General features: G+C 46.9%; 3 protein-coding genes across 3 annotated transcripts in view; 1 reads left to right on the top strand and 2 right to left on the bottom strand.

Moving 5' to 3' along the window:
• The window catches only part of RABEPK (Rab9 effector protein with kelch motifs), a 29,726-nt gene extending 24,004 nt beyond the window's left edge, over positions 1-5,722 (top strand). Inside the window, exons 7-8 of the mRNA XM_056138688.1 lie at positions 3,596-3,745; positions 5,424-5,722. Of these exons, the coding sequence (XP_055994663.1) occupies positions 3,596-3,745; positions 5,424-5,722 (449 nt within the window). The remainder of the gene's footprint in view (positions 1-3,595; positions 3,746-5,423) is intronic.
• Positions 1-18,727, bottom strand: part of PPP6C (protein phosphatase 6 catalytic subunit) — a 95,650-nt gene that overhangs the window by 59,719 nt on the left and 17,204 nt on the right. The window lies entirely within an intron of this gene.
• On the bottom strand, positions 7,995-12,494 carry HSPA5 (heat shock protein family A (Hsp70) member 5). The gene is made up of 9 exons (XM_056138686.1): positions 12,408-12,494; positions 12,089-12,313; positions 11,713-11,944; positions 11,007-11,144; positions 10,585-10,697; positions 10,104-10,494; positions 9,746-9,983; positions 9,285-9,452; positions 7,995-8,917 (listed from the first exon to the last, which is right to left on the bottom strand). Exons 2-9 carry the CDS (start codon positions 12,208-12,210, stop codon positions 8,355-8,357), a joined length of 1,965 nt encoding a protein of 654 aa, XP_055994661.1. The 5' UTR covers positions 12,211-12,313; positions 12,408-12,494; the 3' UTR covers positions 7,995-8,354.

The following is an 18,727-nucleotide window of genomic DNA, read 5'->3' as shown; positions in this document are numbered from 1 at the left end:
GTCGCCTTGAAATGTCTCTTTTTTGGGGGGTTGGGAGTGAGGGAGAGGGCTACACCTGCACTCAGAAATCATTCCTGACGGACGTCAGGAGATCATATGGGATACTAAAGATTGAACCCAGGTCAACCATGTACTGTACTATATCTCTAGACAGCCTTAAAGTATCTGAAGGACAAATATGCCCTGGCCAGTCTGGCCTTGTTCACAGAGCGGGGACACTCCCTTTTTGTCCCCCTGCTCACGCTCTCAGCAGCACTGCAGCAAGAGGGCAACAAGCACATCTCTGCTGCTGATGAACAGATGAAAATGGAGCATGTGCTGTGCTCCAGACCCCAAGAAGCGGGCTGTGGGGCAGAAGGGACGAGAACTGCTGGGCCGTGTCCCTGTGCCCTGCCCAGGAGTGGGTGTCCAACGCGGCAGCTGAGGCCGGAAGATACTGGCTGAGTCCCAAACGGGATAGAATTTGGGCTGGACTGGGAGGAGCTTCTCAGTCCTTACATTGACAGATGGAAAATCTCTTCACAAAACTATCCCTGGCAGGTGGCTCAAATGAGGTCGGATGCTTGTTTTTGTTATTTGGGGGGGCAGGCGGCGGCACACCTATGGTGCTCGGGGGCACTCCTGGTGGTGCTCAGTCCTCATGGTACTGGAGATCAAACATAGTCCTCCTGGACGCAGAACATGCCCTCCACCCATTGAGCTGACTCCCTCGCCTCTGTCATGCTTACTTTTTAAAAATTTACTTTTGTGTGTGTGGTTTGGGGGCCACATCCAGCAATGCTCAGGGGCTGCTTCAGCTCTCTGTCCAGGGACCCATGCAGTTCCAGGGACCAAACTGGGTTTCTTACAAAGAACAGAAGGACTGGTATTCATCAGGAAACCAAAACCAGTCAAGGTGGGGGTTGGGGGGGAGACGAGAGAATAGGGTGGGGGAGCAGTGGAGGCAATACTGATAGTGGAAGGAAGCACTCAGCTGGGAGGAGGAGGTGCTGAAAGATGGTCAAGTGTTAATATATGAAACCCTGTCAGCAACGGTACTATAAACCACAGTGCTATATATAGCACTATATATATATATATATATATATATATACACACACATATATATATATAGAGAGAGAGAGGGAGAGACCACCTCTTGTAGAAACAGATTAGTGGGAGGCAAATGAGGGGGGGGCGCTTTGGGGGAGGGAAGTGGACCCCATAAAGGGATCGATATTTAAACATTGAATGCCTGAAACCCATTCATGAATAACTTCGTAGCTTCGTGGTACTAAATAAATTTTAAAAGGAAAAGGAAAACGAGGTTGTCTGCCTGTAGAGCTATTGCTCCAGCATCCATCCCACCCCCGCTTGCTTTTCTTTGGGAGAGCCACTCCTGCCAGTCCTTAGGGCTTACTCCTGGCTTGTGCTCAGGGATCACTCCTGGCAGGACTGGGAGGGGACAGCCATACGCAGTGCTGGGATTGAATCAGGGTGAGCGATGTGCAGTGCAGGTACCTTACTCCTATACTATTGCTCTAGCCCCAGTACGATTTATTTTTAAGAGGAAGTCCTTTTCTCTTGTGCTGAGGTACTAGATTTTGGGGGGCTTTCTGGGGTTTTTTGGGGGAAATTTTTTTGGCGTTTTGGGTGACATCCGGGGCAATGCTCAGGGGTTACTTCTAGTTCTGTGCCCAGGAATTACTCCTGGCAGTGCTTGCGGTACCATATAGGATGCCGGGAATCGCACCGCCTGCCAGCAAAAGTCCCACCCACTATACTATCGCTCCAGCCCCAGGTACTCGTTTTAGCAGCTTCTCTTTCTTGTCTTCTCCGGTGAGCTTTCCCAGCCTAGAATCTAGCATTTGCATGCTCGTTAGAAAGGAAATCCCCAAGAATAAGTAAGTGGGAAGAAGACCGTGAGCAGTACATTAGAGTCCAGAGAACGGAGATCTGAATACAGCTCTGCGGTTTGAGAGCTCAGTGGACTACAGCTATGCAGAAGGTTTAGGGCCCATGACCACAGTCTCTGAACACTGCCAGGAACAGCCCCGGAAGCCCCTGTCCCCCTCCCCTGCCACACACACACACACACACACACACACACACACTTACACGCATACACACTCTTCCATTAGCTTAGCTGTGTAATCACTGGCAATTGTCTTTCCCTCTCTGATCCATTTCATAGCATTGTTAGGAGATTTAAGTGAACAAGATCTTTGAAGTGTCAATTCAACAAGATATTTAAGTTGTCAAGTATCAGCTTAAAGTTGGAACTGGAACTGGAGAGCGATGCAGTGGTTAAGGCACTTGGCTTGCACATGGCTCAGTCACCGGTACCATGAATAGTCTCCTGAGCAGAGAGCCAAGAGTAACCAAGAGGAGCTTCTGAGCTACTGTCAGGTGTAGTCCAAGAGCGGAAACAAAACCAACTCAAAGTTTCTTTCTAAAGAATTTTGTGGGACCAGAGTAATAGTACAGCACGTCGGGCACTCGCCTTGTATGCTGCTGACCTGAGTTCCATCCCCGGCATCCCATAGGGTCCCCCAAGCACCGCCAGGAGTGATTCCTGAGTGCAGAGCCAGGAGTAACCCCTGAGCATTGCCGGGTAAGACCCAGAAGCAATGATAATAATAATTACTAATTTTGTGGGCTGTAGCGATAGCACAGTGGGTAAGGCGTTCGCCTTGCATGTGGCCGACCCAGTTGGCCCAGGTTCGATTCCTCCGCCCCTGTCGGAGAGCCCGGCAAGCTACCGAGAGTATCTCGCCCGCACGGCAAAGCCTGGCAAGCTACCCGTGAAGTATTAGATATGCCAAACACAGTAACAAGTCTCACAGTGTTACTGGGCCCGCTCAAGCAAATCGATGAACCGTGGGAGGACAGTGCTACAGTGCTACTAATTTTGTATTTTAGGGCCAGGGGGATACCTAAATTGGCTTAGAGCACATGCTGTGTAATGGAGGCCCAGCTTTAATTCCTGCACCTGCTTGGCCCCCTAAGCAACAAACAGACCCTGAGCACATAGCTGAGAATAGCCACTGGGTGATTTTTGGAGACTCCCCCCACCCAAAACAAAAAGAATAATTTAGTATTTAACACAAGCACACAGTCTTAGAACCTCACAGACATGTGGGCCTCAAGAAACCAAAGGGAGTGTCCAATTCCCCATTATGCCCCAAATTTCCAGGATATTAGTTCAGTTATCAATAAGCAAGCAAAGTAGGGGCAGAGCAATAGTACAGCAGGTAGGGTGTTTGCCTTGCACACAGCTGATCTGGGTTCAATTCCTGGCATCGAATATAGTTCCTCTGAGCACTGTTAGGAGTAATTCCTGAGTGCAGAGCCAGGAGTAACCCCTGAGCATAGCTGGATGTGACCAAAAAAAGTGAAAAAATATATAAAAATAGCCAAGCAAACTGGCCCCCAACCTTCACCTCGACCACCCAAACAGAATTTCAAGCTCTCCCCAGTAATTCATCTGCACCCTCGGCCTTGCTGTAGCTCCTCTCAGGCCCTTAATAACCGACTTTTAGGGACTGGGTTTCTGGGAGAGAAGTTTGAAGTCACATCCTAGACCCAATTGAGCCCAAACGCTTTTTCTTGGCAGGGGACATGAAGTGGCAGAGGCTGAATCCCACCGGGGCAGTGCCCACAGGCTGTGCTGCCCACTCGGCAGTGACTGTGGGGACTCACCTGTACATCTTTGGAGGAATGACTCCCACTGGAGCACTGGACACACTGTACCAGTATCACATCGGTGAGCACCTTTCACTGCTGACTTCGATAGGTCTCGGGAGACTGTTGCTGTCCTTTCACCAAACTTGGTCCTTCCACCCCACACTCAGGAGTGAAAACCAAGTTTGAGAGGAGCATCATCAAAGCAGTCATACTGCCATTATGTTTGGCTTTTATTCGCTGTTAAGATTTTTTTCCTTTTATCTTCTATTTTCCTTAGCACTCAGCTGGTATAGCTAATCATTCTTTTCCTTCCTCCCCCCGCTGCTTTTCCTTTTTTATTTATTTTTCTTTGGCCATACTTGACAGTGCTCAGGGGTTACTCCTGGCTCTCTACTCAGGAATCACATCCTGGTGATGCTCCGGAGATCCTTTGGGATGCTGGGGATTAAATCTGGGTTGGCTGTGTGCAAGGCAAGCACATTACCCTCTGTGCTATCACTCTGGCCCCTCCTTTTAAAAAAAAAGGGGGGGGGGGCTGGAGAGATAGCAGAGCGGGTAGGGCGTTTGCCTTGTATGCAGCCCACCCGGGTTTGATTCCCAGCACCCCATATGGTTCCCTTAGCACCTCCAGGAGTAACTCCTGAGTGCAGAGCCAAGAATAACCCCTGTGCATCACCAGGTGAGACCCAAAAAAAGCAAAAAAAAAAAGTTCATATCATTTAAGGGGGCTAGAGTGATAGTTCGGCAGGTAGGGCATTTGCCTTGACACAGTCCACCAGGGTTTGATCCCCAACATCCTATATAGCTCCTTAAGCACTGCCAGGAGTGATTCCTGAGTAGAGTCAGGAGTAACCCCTGAGCATTGCTGGATTTGGCCCCCACAAAATAAATCTATTTCAGTTTAGGCACTCTGGTTTTACAATACTGTTAATGGTAGGATTTCTTGCATAAATCACTCCCACACCACCTCCCTCACCAGAGTATCCTCTTTCCTCTGCCATTGTCCCAGTGTCCCCTGCCTTCCTGTTCTCCTCTGTCTAACCTCACTCAGCATGATACTCTTCAAATCTGGCTCTGTAGCAGCAATTACATTTTATCTTTTCTTATAGCTGAATAGTAACATAGCTTCTTTATCATCTGTTCTTGGACACAGGCTGTTTGCAGATTTTGGCTATTGTGAATAGTGCTGCAATGACTATAGGAGTGAACAGAGTTGTTAGGTCCTTGGGATCTTCTTTCTTTTTGGGGTCACATCAAGCTGTGCTCAGGGCTACTCCTGGCTCTGTGCTTGGAAGTTGCTCCTGGCAATGTTGGAGGATCATATGGGTTGCCAGGAATCAAAGCTGGGCCTGTGTGTAATTAATGCATGTACTCACCACACTCAACTCACAGTTTTTTGAGCTCTCTCTCCCACCTTCTTTTTGTTGTTGTTTGTGGTTTGGGAATCACACCTAGCGATGCCCAAGGGTTATTTCCAGCTTTGCACTCAGGAATCAATCCTGGCAGTGCTCAGGGGATCATACAGGATGTCTGAGATCCAATTTGGATCAGCTTAAGCAAGGCAAGCACCTACTTGCTCTGCTCGTCTGCCCTCTCCCACCATCTTTCTTTTTCAACATCAAATCTTCGTGAATTTGCATGTCATCCTGACACAGGGCTCATGCTGCTATTCCAAGTTTCATGTATGTGCTGCTGCAACAGTCATTCTGGACATTTCTTAATGAAGCCTTTCCTCCCCGTCCCCTTCCCCAACCTAGAAAAGCAGCACTGGACCTTGCTTAGATTTGATACTTTGCTACCTGCTGGACGCCTAGACCATTCGATGTGTATCATTCCCTGGCCAGTGATGTCTGCTGCAGAGAAAAAAACTACAAATTCTGTCTCTTTAAATGGTGATGCTAAGACGGGGAATCCCACTGACCAAGGAACAAGCGAAGGTGATGAGAGCCAGGAGAGCCAGAAGAGCCAGAATGACACACTGCTCTGTTTTGTATTTGGTGGGATGAATACAGAAGGGGAAATCTACGATGATTGTATTGTGACTATTGTGGACTAATAAAACTTTTTATTAATTTATTCTTTTTTATTTGGGGGTGAGGGTGCAATTTGGGCCCCAGATAGCAGTACTCAGAGGCTACTTCTGGTGGTGCTTAGATTATACAGTGCCAGGAATTGAACCAGGCCTTATGCAATTGAGTCTTGTGCAAGGCAAAAGCCTTACCCACTGTACTAACTATCCCGCTGGCCCTTTATTACCTTTAAACATCCATTCCATTCAAAAAAATTAAATGATCTTAGCTATTTTATAATTCCAAGATATTTTGTTTTATATATGCAAACATAAACATATATATGCAGAAAATGTTATGGTAGCCCAGGACAGAAACCTAATAAGGGTTTTTTCAGCACAACCAAGTAATTATGGTTGCTGAAGGATACTAATCCCAGGGGCTCTTGAAATAGCTAAAAGGGCTAAGTGCATGGTTTGCATGCAGGCCAGACAGTTCCTGGCACCATATGGTACCAAAAGCACTGGGCCAGGAGTAGCCTCAGAGCACTGCTAAGTGTGGTTCACAAATCAAATACAAGAATATTAATCACAGGCCAGTAAATTGGCTCAAAAGGCTAATGTGGGAGCCAGAGAAATAGTACAGCAAAAGGGTAAAGTGGTTGGTGCTCGCCTTGCAGGCAGCTGACCCAGAGTTCATCTCTGGTACCACATAAGGCCCCTGAAGACGTCAGGACTGACCCCCAAGCTGAGTCAGGAGGAAACCCTGAGCACTGCTGGGTGTGACTACAAAAAATTAAACAGTAGAGGATTGGAGGTAAAGTGCATACTTTGGGGCCAGAGCAATAGTACAGAGGGTAGGGCGTTTGCCTTGCACACAGCTGACCTGAGTTCAATCCCCAGCATTCCATATGATCCAAGTATGGCCAGGAGTAATTCCTGAGTGCAGAGCCAGGAGTAACCACTGAACATCACTGGGTGTGACCCGAAAAAGAAAAAAAACAAAACACAAAGTGCATACTTTGCTTGCCCAAAGCCTAGGTTGGAACCTGACACCACATGGTCCCAAGCACCACCCTGAGTGATCACAGACCACCAAGCCAAGAGTAGTAGCCCCTGAGCACCTCTGCGTGTAGGAGTGTGGCTCAGTGGTAAAGTGCATGCTTTGCATGCAGACAACCTGGGTTCAAGTCCCAGCAATACCCTGCAACCACACACACACACACACACACACACACTAGTGGAAAATTATGGAATAATGGAAAAGATGACTCCAAGAGCTTTGCAGGCAGGAGCTTCAGGCTTGATTCCTAAATATCACCAGATGTCCTCCCGACACCAAAAAAATAAAGGCACCCTAATCACAGCAATGGTTATCTTGGACCAAAATCCAAAACAAAAAGAAGGCTCAAGTAGTAAGAGTAAGCACATGCCTAGCAACTCCGAGGATCACCAAACTGGCTCCCACACTGCTGGATTGAATATCTTTGAAGTGGCCTTAGGTGCTCGCCACCCCACACCCCCAACAAAGTCTGTGCCTCCTTCCATAAAAGAAAGATACAGAGACAATACAGGGATTTAAAGCACTAGCCTTTTATCTGGCCAATTCCTGTTTGGTCCACAGTCAATACATGGCACTGGGCATGGCTCCATGAACTAAAAAATTCTAAACAATAAGGTTGTAGAGGGGGCTAGAGTGATAGCACAGTGGGTAGGGTGTTTGCCTTGCACACAGCCAACCCAGGTTCGATTCCCAGTATCCCCTATGGTCCCCTGACCACCACCAGGGATAATTCCTGAGTGCAAAGCCTAGAGTAATCCCTGTGCATCGCCGGATGTGACCCAAAAAAAGAAAAACAAAAAAAATTGTAGAACCACAACACTAACAAAAACCAGGGAGCACTCAAATCCTGAGCACAAAACTAAGCATAAGTCCTGAACACAGCTGAGTGTGGCCCAGAAACAAAAAAAGAAAACTCAAGCTGGTATAAAGTATTTGTAATAAAACACCACCAAGGTCATCTCCAGAAAGAATATGAAATTTCACAGAAGTTCAAGATCACACTGCTCTCAGGTGTGGTAAAATGGCCCTTATCTAAAGAAAGATCCGTAGATCAATCTCTTAAGTCTTTCCTAAAGTTAGATAAACATTAGGCAAACTCCCTGGAAGTAATGGATAGTTTTTAATCTCAACACCTGCAAACTTCTTACTCCCAAAACACATACATAGCTCAGCGGTAGTGCAGCGGTTAGGGTGCTTGCCTCCCCAAACAGATTTTTAAACAGTAGGCCTTTATCAGAAGTTATCACAAAAATTAGACCAGTTTAAATAACAAACATTTATTGGTGTCACTTTATGGTAGAAAAAAAGTTCCTACACCAGATGCACACGACCCAGTTGTTAAATAGAACATTTCCAAGAAACACATGCCCTAACCCGACATTGCTTTTTATTTTTGACCCGCTTTAAGATAGCCAATTTCTCCTCTTCCCCCCTCCCCAAGACATGTGAGCAACTGCTAACGAAAAGCAGTAAACAGCCACTTGGGCTATAGCATTTTCAACTCCACTCCAAGGTGAAGATTCCAATTACATTCGAGATTTAAGTTCTCTCAATTTTCTCCTAACGAAAGTTCCTGAGTCCAGTATTTACAATATTACACCACTAGCAGAACAGTGTCTACAACTCATCTTTTTCTGTTGGTTCCTCATCACCGGTTGGGGGAGGGCCTGCGCTTCCATAGAGTTTGCTGATAATTGGCTGAACAATTTCTTCCAGTTCCTTCTTTTTAGCTTTGAAATCTTCAATGTCAGCATCTTGGTGACTTTCCAGCCATTCAATCTTTTCCTCTACGGCTTTTTCCATGGTTTCCTTGTCTTCAGAGGAAAGCTTACCCCCCAGCTTTTCTTTATCTCCAATTTGATTCTTTAGTGAGTAGGCATAGCTTTCCAATTCATTTCTTGTATCAATGCGCTCCTTGAGCCTTTTGTCTTCCTCAGCAAACTTCTCAGCATCATTAACCATCCTTTCAATTTCTTCAGGTGTCAGCCTATTCTGGTCATTAGTGATTGTGATCTTATTTTTGTTCCCTGTGCCTTTGTCTTCAGCTGTCACTCGAAGAATGCCATTTACATCTATCTCAAAGGTGACTTCAATCTGTGGCACCCCACGGGGAGCAGGAGGAATTCCAGTCAGATCAAAAGTTCCCAGAAGGTGATTGTCTTTTGTCAGAGGTCGTTCACCTAGAAATTACACACAAACAAAATGACTGGCTGTTATAAGCACCACACCTGGATGCCTCTGGTAATATACTCTTTTGAAAGTTACAAGTAGCACAGTATGAGGCAGCAACTGGAACTAACAAGAAAGTTAAGCTACTTCAAACACTAGAACAGGGACAGTACAACAGATAGGGCATTTGCCTTGCACACAGCCTACCCAGGTTCCATCCCAGGCATCCCATATGGTCCCTTGAGCACTGCCAGGAGTAATTCCTGAGTGCAGAACCAGGAGTGACACCCCCCACACCCCCAAACAAACACCAGATCAAACTGTCACATTTTAAAAAACATTCCATGGCATAGTTAGTATATAATATAAGCCAGTTACCTTCATAGACCTTGATTGTAACAGTTGGCTGATTATCAGAAGCTGTAGAAAAGATCTGAGACTTCTTGGTGGGCACCACAGTGTTCCTTGGAATCAGCTTTGTCATGACACCTCCCACAGTTTCAATACCAAGGGTAAGGGGACACACATCAAGCAAAACCAGATCCCCTGGCAAAGGTAAATTAATCAAGTTAGAAATCAGGAATCACAGGAGCACTACCAAGCAGGGTCCCCATGGATAGGATATTAATCTTCCTGCCATATGCTTTGTTTTATGCAAAACTATTTTATATTTAATAGATGCCAAGGCTCTGAGGCCAGCACCAGGTCTTGTCCTCATTGTAACCTTATTATCTGTATGACCTTGTTGCTCCTATTTTATTGCTTTCTAAAGCAACAGTTTATTACTGTTCTCATCAAGCTACTGAAACACTACAGAAAATGCTGGCCCATTGACCTACCTGTATCCTGATCACCAGAGAGGACACCAGCCTGGACAGCAGCACCATAAGCAACAGCCTCATCTGGGTTTATGCCACGGGATGGTTCCTTGCCATTGAAGAACTCTTTAACCAGCTGTTGAATCTTTGGGATTCGAGTAGAGCCACCAACAAGAACAATTTCATCAATATCAGACTTCTTTAAATCCGAATCTTCCAGCACTTTCTGGACAGGTTTCATGGTAGAACGGAACAGGTCCTAGAATAAAAAGAATAGTTAGGATGGAGATTCTACCTAGAAGCTATCTAGTTACTTAAATGCATGGCCCCAAATTCAGAATTTGGCTTTTATTAGCAAAGCAAAAACCAAGGAACTTACCATGTTTAGCTCTTCAAATTTGGCCCGAGTCAGGGTCTCAGAGAAGTCTTCTCCTTCAAAGAAGGACTCAATTTCGATTCTTGCTTGATGCTGAGAAGACAGGGCACGCTTGGCCTTTTCTACCTCACGCCGGAGTTTCTGCACAGCTCTGTTGTCTTTCCGAACGTCTTTGCCCGTCTTCTTTTTGTAGAGCTTGATAAAGTGTTCCATCACACGCTGGTCAAAGTCTTCTCCACCCAAGTGAGTATCTCCATTAGTGGCCACAACTTCAAAGACACCATTATCAATGGTAAGAAGAGACACATCGAAGGTTCCCCCACCAAGGTCAAACACCAGGATGTTCTTCTCTCCTTCCCTCTTATCCAGGCCATAAGCAATAGCAGCTGCTGTTCTGTTTGGAAGCAAACAAAAGAAATACCCTTAGTCAAATTTACATTCTTCCTAATTGGCAAATAGGCCAGCCCCTGAATCCAGCTCTCACGGTTCATTGATGATCCTCATAACATTCAATCCAGCAATGGTTCCAGCATCTTTGGTTGCCTGGCGCTGAGCATCATTGAAATAGGCTGGTACAGTAACCACCGCATGGGTAACCTAAGAGAACAATGAGAAGTGACCAAGTTAATTTAACACATTAACTGTAATACACATCAACTATAAGTTCAACGTTATTTGCTTTTAAGATGGACTTAATATATGTTTGTACACATGAGTCTGCAAGTATGAAGATATATAGCACACCAAAATGCTACTAGTATTTTGTCTGGCTTATAGTAAAGCACTCAAAATGGATAAACATGAATATCATTCATGTTCTAAGGATTAGAATGACATAGACATCTATACAATATAGTCAACCCAGAATGCTATTAAATTGCCAAACATTATTCTAGATATATTTACCTTCTTTCCCAAGTAAGCTTCAGCTGTTTCCTTCATTTTTGTGAGAACCATGGCAGAAATTTCTTCAGGAGCAAATGTCTTTGTCTGCCCACCTCCAATATCAACTTGGATATATGGTTTAGTTTTCTTTTCAACCACCTATATTAAAAAAAAAATCACCACTTTCAGATATGGTCAGCAAAGACAGCTCAACAACTTTTAGGGGGAAAAAAAATAGGATCACCTTAGACCCACTTTCTAATCCCCAAAGTCTGGTTTTTTCCCTCCCCTTCCAAATAAGGGCCAGAAATAATTAAAAGGACTTGTGTCTTGTAACAGACAAGTCTCTTCAGTTTTAATCAGTCTTTTCACCCATTTGTGTGAAGTTTCTTGGTGGGTCGGCCTGTCTTCCACACCAGCCAAACAACACGTTTGTTAATATGCTAAAAATGATTAAGTAAAAATTGTGTATCCCGTCTCCACAACTCTCTCTGTTGCATCAACAACTTTTTTTTTTCCAGTAACCTTTTTTTTCCTTTTGGGGGCGATGCTGGGAATGGAACCCTGGGAGTGGGGTCACACATGCAAGGCCGGGGTTGGGGTCTGGCCAAGGCGGGTCACTGGGCCACGGGGCCGGACACAGCCCCTGCAGCAACTTCTCAAGTCACGGGTTCCCCCCACCCCCAGCCCCCGCCGCTCCACGGGGGTGGCGAAACGCCGAGCTCACCTTGAACGGCAAGAACTTAATGTCCTGCTGCACAGACGGGTCGTTCCACGTGCGGCCGATGAGCCGCTTGGCGTCGAAGACCGTGTTCTCGGGGTTGGAGGTGAGCTGGTTCTTGGCGGCGTCGCCGATCAGCCGCTCCCCCTCGGGGGTGAAGGCCACATAGGAGGGCGTGATGCGGTTGCCCTGGTCGTTGGCGATGATCTCCACGCGGCCGTTCTTGAAGACCCCGACGCTGGCGGAAAGAGAAGAAAATCCCCCCCTCAACATTGAGGATCCGCACGCCTCGGGCCGCGGGCCCGGGACCCCGCCGCGCCCGCCGCCGCCGCCGCCCGGGAAGCCACGCCCCGTCCCCCCCTCCGCAACCAAGCCCACTGACCAGGAGTAGGTGGTCCCCAGGTCGATGCCGACCACCGTGCCCACGTCCTCCTTCTTGTCCTCCTCCTCGGCCCGCGCTGAGCCGAGCAGCAGCAGCACCGCGGCCACCACGGAGAGCTTCATCCTGCTGGCGCCGTGGGCCCGTCAGTCGCAGCAAGATCCCCGGGACGTCGCAGGAAATCCGGTCACAGGTCGCAGCACGGGAGCGCAGCGCGGACTCGCCGACCTGTGGGCGACAGGGCCCCGGGGTCAGGAGGCGCCGGGCCCGGGGCAGGCGGGAGGGCCGCCGGTGTGGCAGGCAGGCAGGCCGCGGCGCTTACCTCTCACACCCGCCGATTCGAGCGCGTCCGTGAGTCTGTGATGTCTGGCTCAGCGTCGACCGCGCCGTCGCCTCTCCGCTTATATACTCTCCCCCCAGCCCCGTCGTGGAGGCCGCCGATTGGCGGAAGCACTGCTCGTTGGACGCCGCTGATTGGGCCAGACCACCAAGCTGGCCGCAGCCGATTCGAAGCGGCCTCCTCCGCAATCGACGTCACCGCTACGCCCCCTGGACGGATTCATTGGCTGCTGAGCGCGCCCACCCGCCACCAATAGGAAGCAACATCCGCCCCAAGCCGCTGGTCCCATTGGTTAAGCGCCTGCCAGTCCCTCACGCAACCTCTCAACCCCCGAGGCCATTTCCGTCGGCATCGCCGAAGTCCCACCTCTCCGGAGGGCCCCGAGGGGGCCGGAGCTTTCCCGGTGACGGATTCCCGAAGGTGGTGGGACTCGCGTCCTTGGCTCTTCCCGCTCTGCCCACCGGCCTTTCTCCCCGTCATCCCGAGGCGGGAAGCCAGTTCCCTTTCTCTCTGTCTCCATCCCATCCTAAGCATCTCAACATGGGGGCTGTGGTCACCTAGGTACAAATTTCTCTGCCCTTCATGGGCACTACTGGGACGAGTATTCAAACCCCAACGTTTTTGTTCTTCTCTTTTCTCTTTTCCATTCTTTTTTTTTCTTTGCATTCTTCTCTTTCCTTTCTTCCTTTTTTTTCTTTTTTTTTTTTTTTTTTTTTTTTTTGCGGTTCTAGTGATATCCACCCAGGACCTCACACCTGTAAGCCCACCTCCCCCACACGAGCCTCAGATCTTTTTGCTGCTCAGAGTGCTGGGTACAACCTGGATCTTGGCTCCCAGCACTCCTGCCCATCTCTCTTTTGTCTGTGCCCGCTATGCCAGTCGGGCCTCAGCACACTGTCCTGCCCCATGATAAGTCGGACGATCCAAAGTCCTGACCTCCAAGTCTCTAGTGTCCACCCACAGGAGACAGCCCCTCTGGAGAGCTTAGGAATGCCTCACACCCACCCTGCCACGGTGGATTTCAGCTTGACCCTCCTGCTCAGAATGACATTTACAAGAGCTTTCTTTGCCCTTTATTGTGGATATTTCCTATCTTACCCTTCCTGGAAACGGTCTGATGGTGCTTAAATGCCTTTTTATAGATCCAGCGATGCCTAGGGTATGCCTTACTCCTGCATAAACTCTTATAAAGGAAGAAATTTAGGGGCCGGAGAGAGATAGCACAGGAGGTAAAGCACTTCACCTTCTATGTTGTGGATCCAGATATGGTCTCCTCAGAACCCTGGGTGTGGTCCCAAAACCCCAAAAGAGGAAAAAATAGGGGCTACTATATGGGCTTTGTAGGTGCCAAGCATTGTTCTCTGTTTCCTGTTTTATCTCATCCTACTGATGGTTGAGTGTTAGATAGGCATTTCCCATTTTCCAGATGAGAAAAATGAGACGGAAAGATAACTTATCTTCACAGGATTAAGCCTGATGACCAAGTTATCTTGACTCCATAGCCAATATTTCCTTTGTTTTTCTTGCTTGGAGGCTATACCTGGTGGTGCTGGGAAGGATTGGAGGGGTGGAGAACCAGGTGATGCTGAGGATCAAACTCAAGACTCCCAAACTTGCCTTCTAGCCCTCCTTAAACCAACTCCCTGGCCCATAGTTAATGCTCTTAACAATTTAAAAAATCAAATAAGTCAACAGCATTTTTTGGAAGTTCTATTGGGCAGGCAGAAAGCCTGATGCAAATTATTGAGATACAGAAAAATGTGTCTGATACCATTGTGAAGAATGATGCCAATGTTTTCTTGGCTATTTGTATTTTGAGGTTCATTGGTGAGGGCTATTCCATATTCAAAAAGCACTGATGCATCTTACACAGTTCACTGAGATGCTGGAGGTAGTAGTCAGCACTCAGGAATGTTCTTCTCTCCTGTGCTCTGCAAAGCTTACATTGGTGACTCAGAGTCTACTCCATTCTTCCTATAGATGTTGCATCATCCATGTCTTTCCCCCAAGCTTGTAATAGAGCTGAAATACTGACCCTTGTTGTCTTGAGGTTTCATCAGTCCATTCTCAAGGTACCACTCACCATTAAGCCACATCACAACTTCATTTCCTGATCATTTCTGTCTATTTCACAGTCCATTTCCCACTAAGAATAAAGGGCTTGGGTTGAGTCTCCTCCTGATGAATAGAGCAATCTTATGCAATTCTCCTTTTTCTAAGATTTAGAAATGTGATATCTGACAATTATGAAGAAAATTAAGTGTACTAGCTTATTTAATTTTTCAGACCCACACACATATTATAGTTTCCCCTAGAAATTGAATCAGATAATACTTAGATGAAATGAGTTTGCTGAATGTTAAATGATAATAGTTCTACCAGTGTCAAGTTATTAATATTTAAGTACTAGACTGCTAGCCATTTTAGGTACATTGTTATCATTTTTAATCATTTTTAATTTAAAACATTTTGGGGGGGTGTCCACATTTGGTGATGCTCAGGGCTTATTCCTGGCTTTGTGCTCAAGCATTACTTCTGGCCCAGCCAGGGATGAAATGGGTTGGCCATGTGCAAGGGAAGATCCTTACCCACTGTACTTTTCTCCAGATCTGGAAACATTTTTGTTTTATTTTTTCTTTTTTTGGATTAAATTAATTTCATTTGTCTGTAAACAAGGTGTTTAATAGTTATGGCATTTTTAAAAATGCATATTAAATGAGATGATTTAGATGTATCCCAAATGTAACAAAGTAGAAATATTTTCTTAATCCATATTTTAGAGCTGCGGAATCTGAATCCCCAAGAGGTAAAGAAAATTGCCTACGAGATCACAGAGCTGATAAGATAGGAAGTCAGAATTAGAGCCGTGTCAGTCTGATTTTAATTTTGCTTGTCTAGGGTGTTTCTTCTTAAGGGCTGGAGCGATAGCACAGCGGTTAGGGCGTCCGCCTTACAAGCGGCCAACATGGCCGACCCGAGTTCGATTCCTCCGCCCCTCTCGGAGAGCCCGGCAAGCTACCAAGAGTATTCGATATGCCAGACACAGTAACAACAAAGTCTCCAATGGAGACGTTACTGGGCCCGCTCAAGCAAATCGACGATCAACGGGAGGGCCTTTACCTTTACCTTTTTAGGGTGTTTCTTCACCTATTGGTTGTCAAGGATTTCTCTTTGTTATTGGGCCCTACTGCTGGCTCAAGGAACAACATGCAGTGCCAGAGATCGAACCCCAGACTCCGGCATGTCAAATGTGCTCCTGCCCTATGAGCCATCTCTGCAGCTCTTAGGGACTTGTCTTGTTTCAGGGATCAGTTGAGATACTTGACGCGAAAGTATTTTGAAAGTTGTAAAATAAGACTGCAGAGATAATAACAGCAGGTAACAGCTGATCTGATCTGATTCCCAGTACCTCTTATGCCCCTTGGAACCCTCCATGAATGATCCCTGAGCATGCTAGGTGTGGCTCTAAAATAAGAAAGCAAGAAATTTGAAAAGCAGTGTAAACGTTATGATTTAGCATTAAATACGCTATGAGAAGAAATTTTAGAACCTCCTCAAACCAGCTCTTGTGGAAGAAACATGTGCCAGAGAGGTAGTACAGCATGGCTGACAGGGATTTAATTTCTGTCTTCACATATGGATTTCTAGGAGTGATACCAAGCACAGAGCCAGGAGTAAGCCCTGACTACAGTTGGGTGTGACCCTAAAACAAAACAACAGAGATAGTGCAGGAGAAAGGAGTGCAGGAGTAAGGCACTTGCCTTGCATATGGTCGGCCCCAGTTAATCACTGGTCTCTGATCACTGTCAGGAATGACCCCCCTGGGCATTGTATGGCCCCAAAATACAAACATTTTGTTTGGATGGAAAGTAATATTTGGTGACTATATTGAATTTGGTGACAATTTTTGTACCACTGTCCTCCCGTTGTTCATTGATTTGCTCGAGTGGGCCCAGTAACGTCTCCATTGTGACACTCGTTGTTACTGTATTTGGCATATCAAATACTTCACGGGTAGCTTGCCAGGCTTTGCCGTGCGGGCAAGATACTCTCGGTAGCTTGCCGGGCTCTACAAGAGGGTCAAAGGAATCACAGAGGAATTGAACCTGGCTCAGCCAGCCAGCCACACGCAAGGCAAATGCCCAACCGCTGTGCTATTTAAAAGTACTCCATCAAGGGACAAAGTAGAGCATTTACCTTGCATGTTCGAGGCCTTGAGTTTGATCCCATTACTGAAAGGGGAAAAAAGTGCTACAGCATTTTTTATTTTTATATTTTTTATTTTTATTTTTTATTTTTATTTTTATTATTTTTATTTTTTTATTATTTTATTTTATTATTTTTATTTACTCTCATTTTTATCTCTCTGGAGAGATAGTACAGAGGGTAGGGTGCTTGTTTTGCATGCAGCCAACCCAGGTTTGATCGCCAGCATCCCATAGGATCTCCCAAGCACTACCAGGAGTAATTCCTGAATGCAGTCAGGAGTAACCCCTGAGTATTTCTAGGTGTGATTCAAAACCAAAAACTAAATCACTCTCATACAGGTCACATAGAGGTCTTTTTCTTCTTTTGGGCTGCAACTGCAGGTGATGAGGCTATTCCTGGCTCAGTAGTTAGGGGTCACTCCTGGCAGTGCTAGGGGGACCCTGCAGTACAAGGGAGAGGACCTGTGCCTCCTGCATGAGAAGGATGTGCTCCAGTGCATTGAGCCATCTCTCTGTCCCATGGTTACGGATCCGGGGGTAAACCACATCCCCCCTCCACCCCCAGAGGGAGGCATCCCTTTGAGCATGGGCCCTCGGTCCAGTGGCTGGTGATCTTAGAAGGAAAAGGAGGGTAGTTTGGGAGCCAGAGACTCACAGGAAGAACGGCCTGCCACAAACCAAGATGTCAGAATGGCTCCTGCATCCAGGACACTGTTCTCAGCACCCCCGTCTCGCTGATCCTTAGGACTTATTCTGGGCCAGCTTTCCTCACCACAGAGGAACCAGATTCCAAGTCCTGGCACTCTGAGGACCTGTCTCCTCATCCTGATGGCCTGTTCACAGTCATTACGAGGCATATATTATAATAATATATGCCCCCGTGAGGAGTCTATATTGCAAGGTGGGAATGTGGTGGTGTTCCCTGCAGCTCTAGAGACTGCAGGTATTTGGCCAGTGGGGCTGGGGCTCCTCTGCAAGGTCTTCTGAGTGACACAGGCCCTCCACAACTCATGCCATAACACTCTCAGCCCAGAAGGAGTTGGTCTCCGTGATCTCAATGGGGTCCATGTTTCAGTTCCTCAAGTGATGGGTCAGGGACACTACCCAAAGTCAGGCTTGGAGCCATTCTCAGGTTTGTCTCTGTGCAGGCCTGAGGAGTCCAAGGCACTTGGAGTCATCCCTCATCTCACTCTGCACTCTCCTTCCTGCCTCTCCTCAGGCCGGGCCACTCTGGAGAGCTGTTCCAGCAGAAAGCACATTTCTCACAATGTTTTCCTTGGGTGCAGAGCACAGCACATGGACCTATCCAAGATGGCAAATCTTCATCTCCTGAAGATGTGCTGGAGTTTCTGCACCCACTGATTGATTCTGAGTCCATAGGGTCTGCGCTTTTCCCCAGGGGCCTGGTGAACCCAGGGGCCTATAGTCCAGGCCTGGAAGACATGTTATTAGTGTGAGAAAGAGGTTAAGAAGCAGAAAAAAAAAAGGTGAAAACTGGGGAGCTAACTCAGCATGCTGCAACCTGGGATGGACCCCAGGCTCTGCATGGTCTCCCAAATACCTTTGGAGTGACCTCGTTGAGGGGGTGTGGCCAAAAACCCAAGTTTTTGATTTAGTGTCTGGGGCCACATCTCCAGTAATGCTTAGAATTACTCCTGGCTTGCACTCAGGAATTACTCCTGGGAGTGTTTGGGGGACCCTATGGAATGACGGGGATCAAATCTGGGTTAGCGGTGTGCAAGGCAAATGCCCTGCCTGCTGTACTATTGATCCTGCCCCCAACAATTTTTTAAAAAACCACATTAATTCCTCTTTTTGTTTTAATTTAAATGTAAATTTGTTATTATTTAGGGGGAAATTTTTTCTGAAGCTTTTTTTTTTTTTGCTTTTTTGGGGGGGTGTCACACTCAGCGTTACACAGGGGTCACTCCTGGCTCTGCACTCAGGAATTATTCCTGGTGGTGCTCAGAGGACCATATGGGATGCTGGTGATTGAACCCCGGTCAGCCGTGTGCAAGACAAATGCCCTCCCCACTATACTATAACTCCAGTCCCTAAAGCTTTATTTTACTAGTCCGTAAAGTGGATATAATT

Source organism: Sorex fumeus, unplaced genomic scaffold (assembly GCF_029834395.1).
Source record: "Sorex fumeus unplaced genomic scaffold, SorFum_2.1 ptg000129l, whole genome shotgun sequence".
Classification (NCBI taxonomy): domain Eukaryota; kingdom Metazoa; phylum Chordata; class Mammalia; order Eulipotyphla; family Soricidae; genus Sorex; species Sorex fumeus.
The sequence above is the reverse complement of the archived record's forward strand: the minus strand, read 5'-3'. Positions and strand labels throughout refer to the sequence as shown.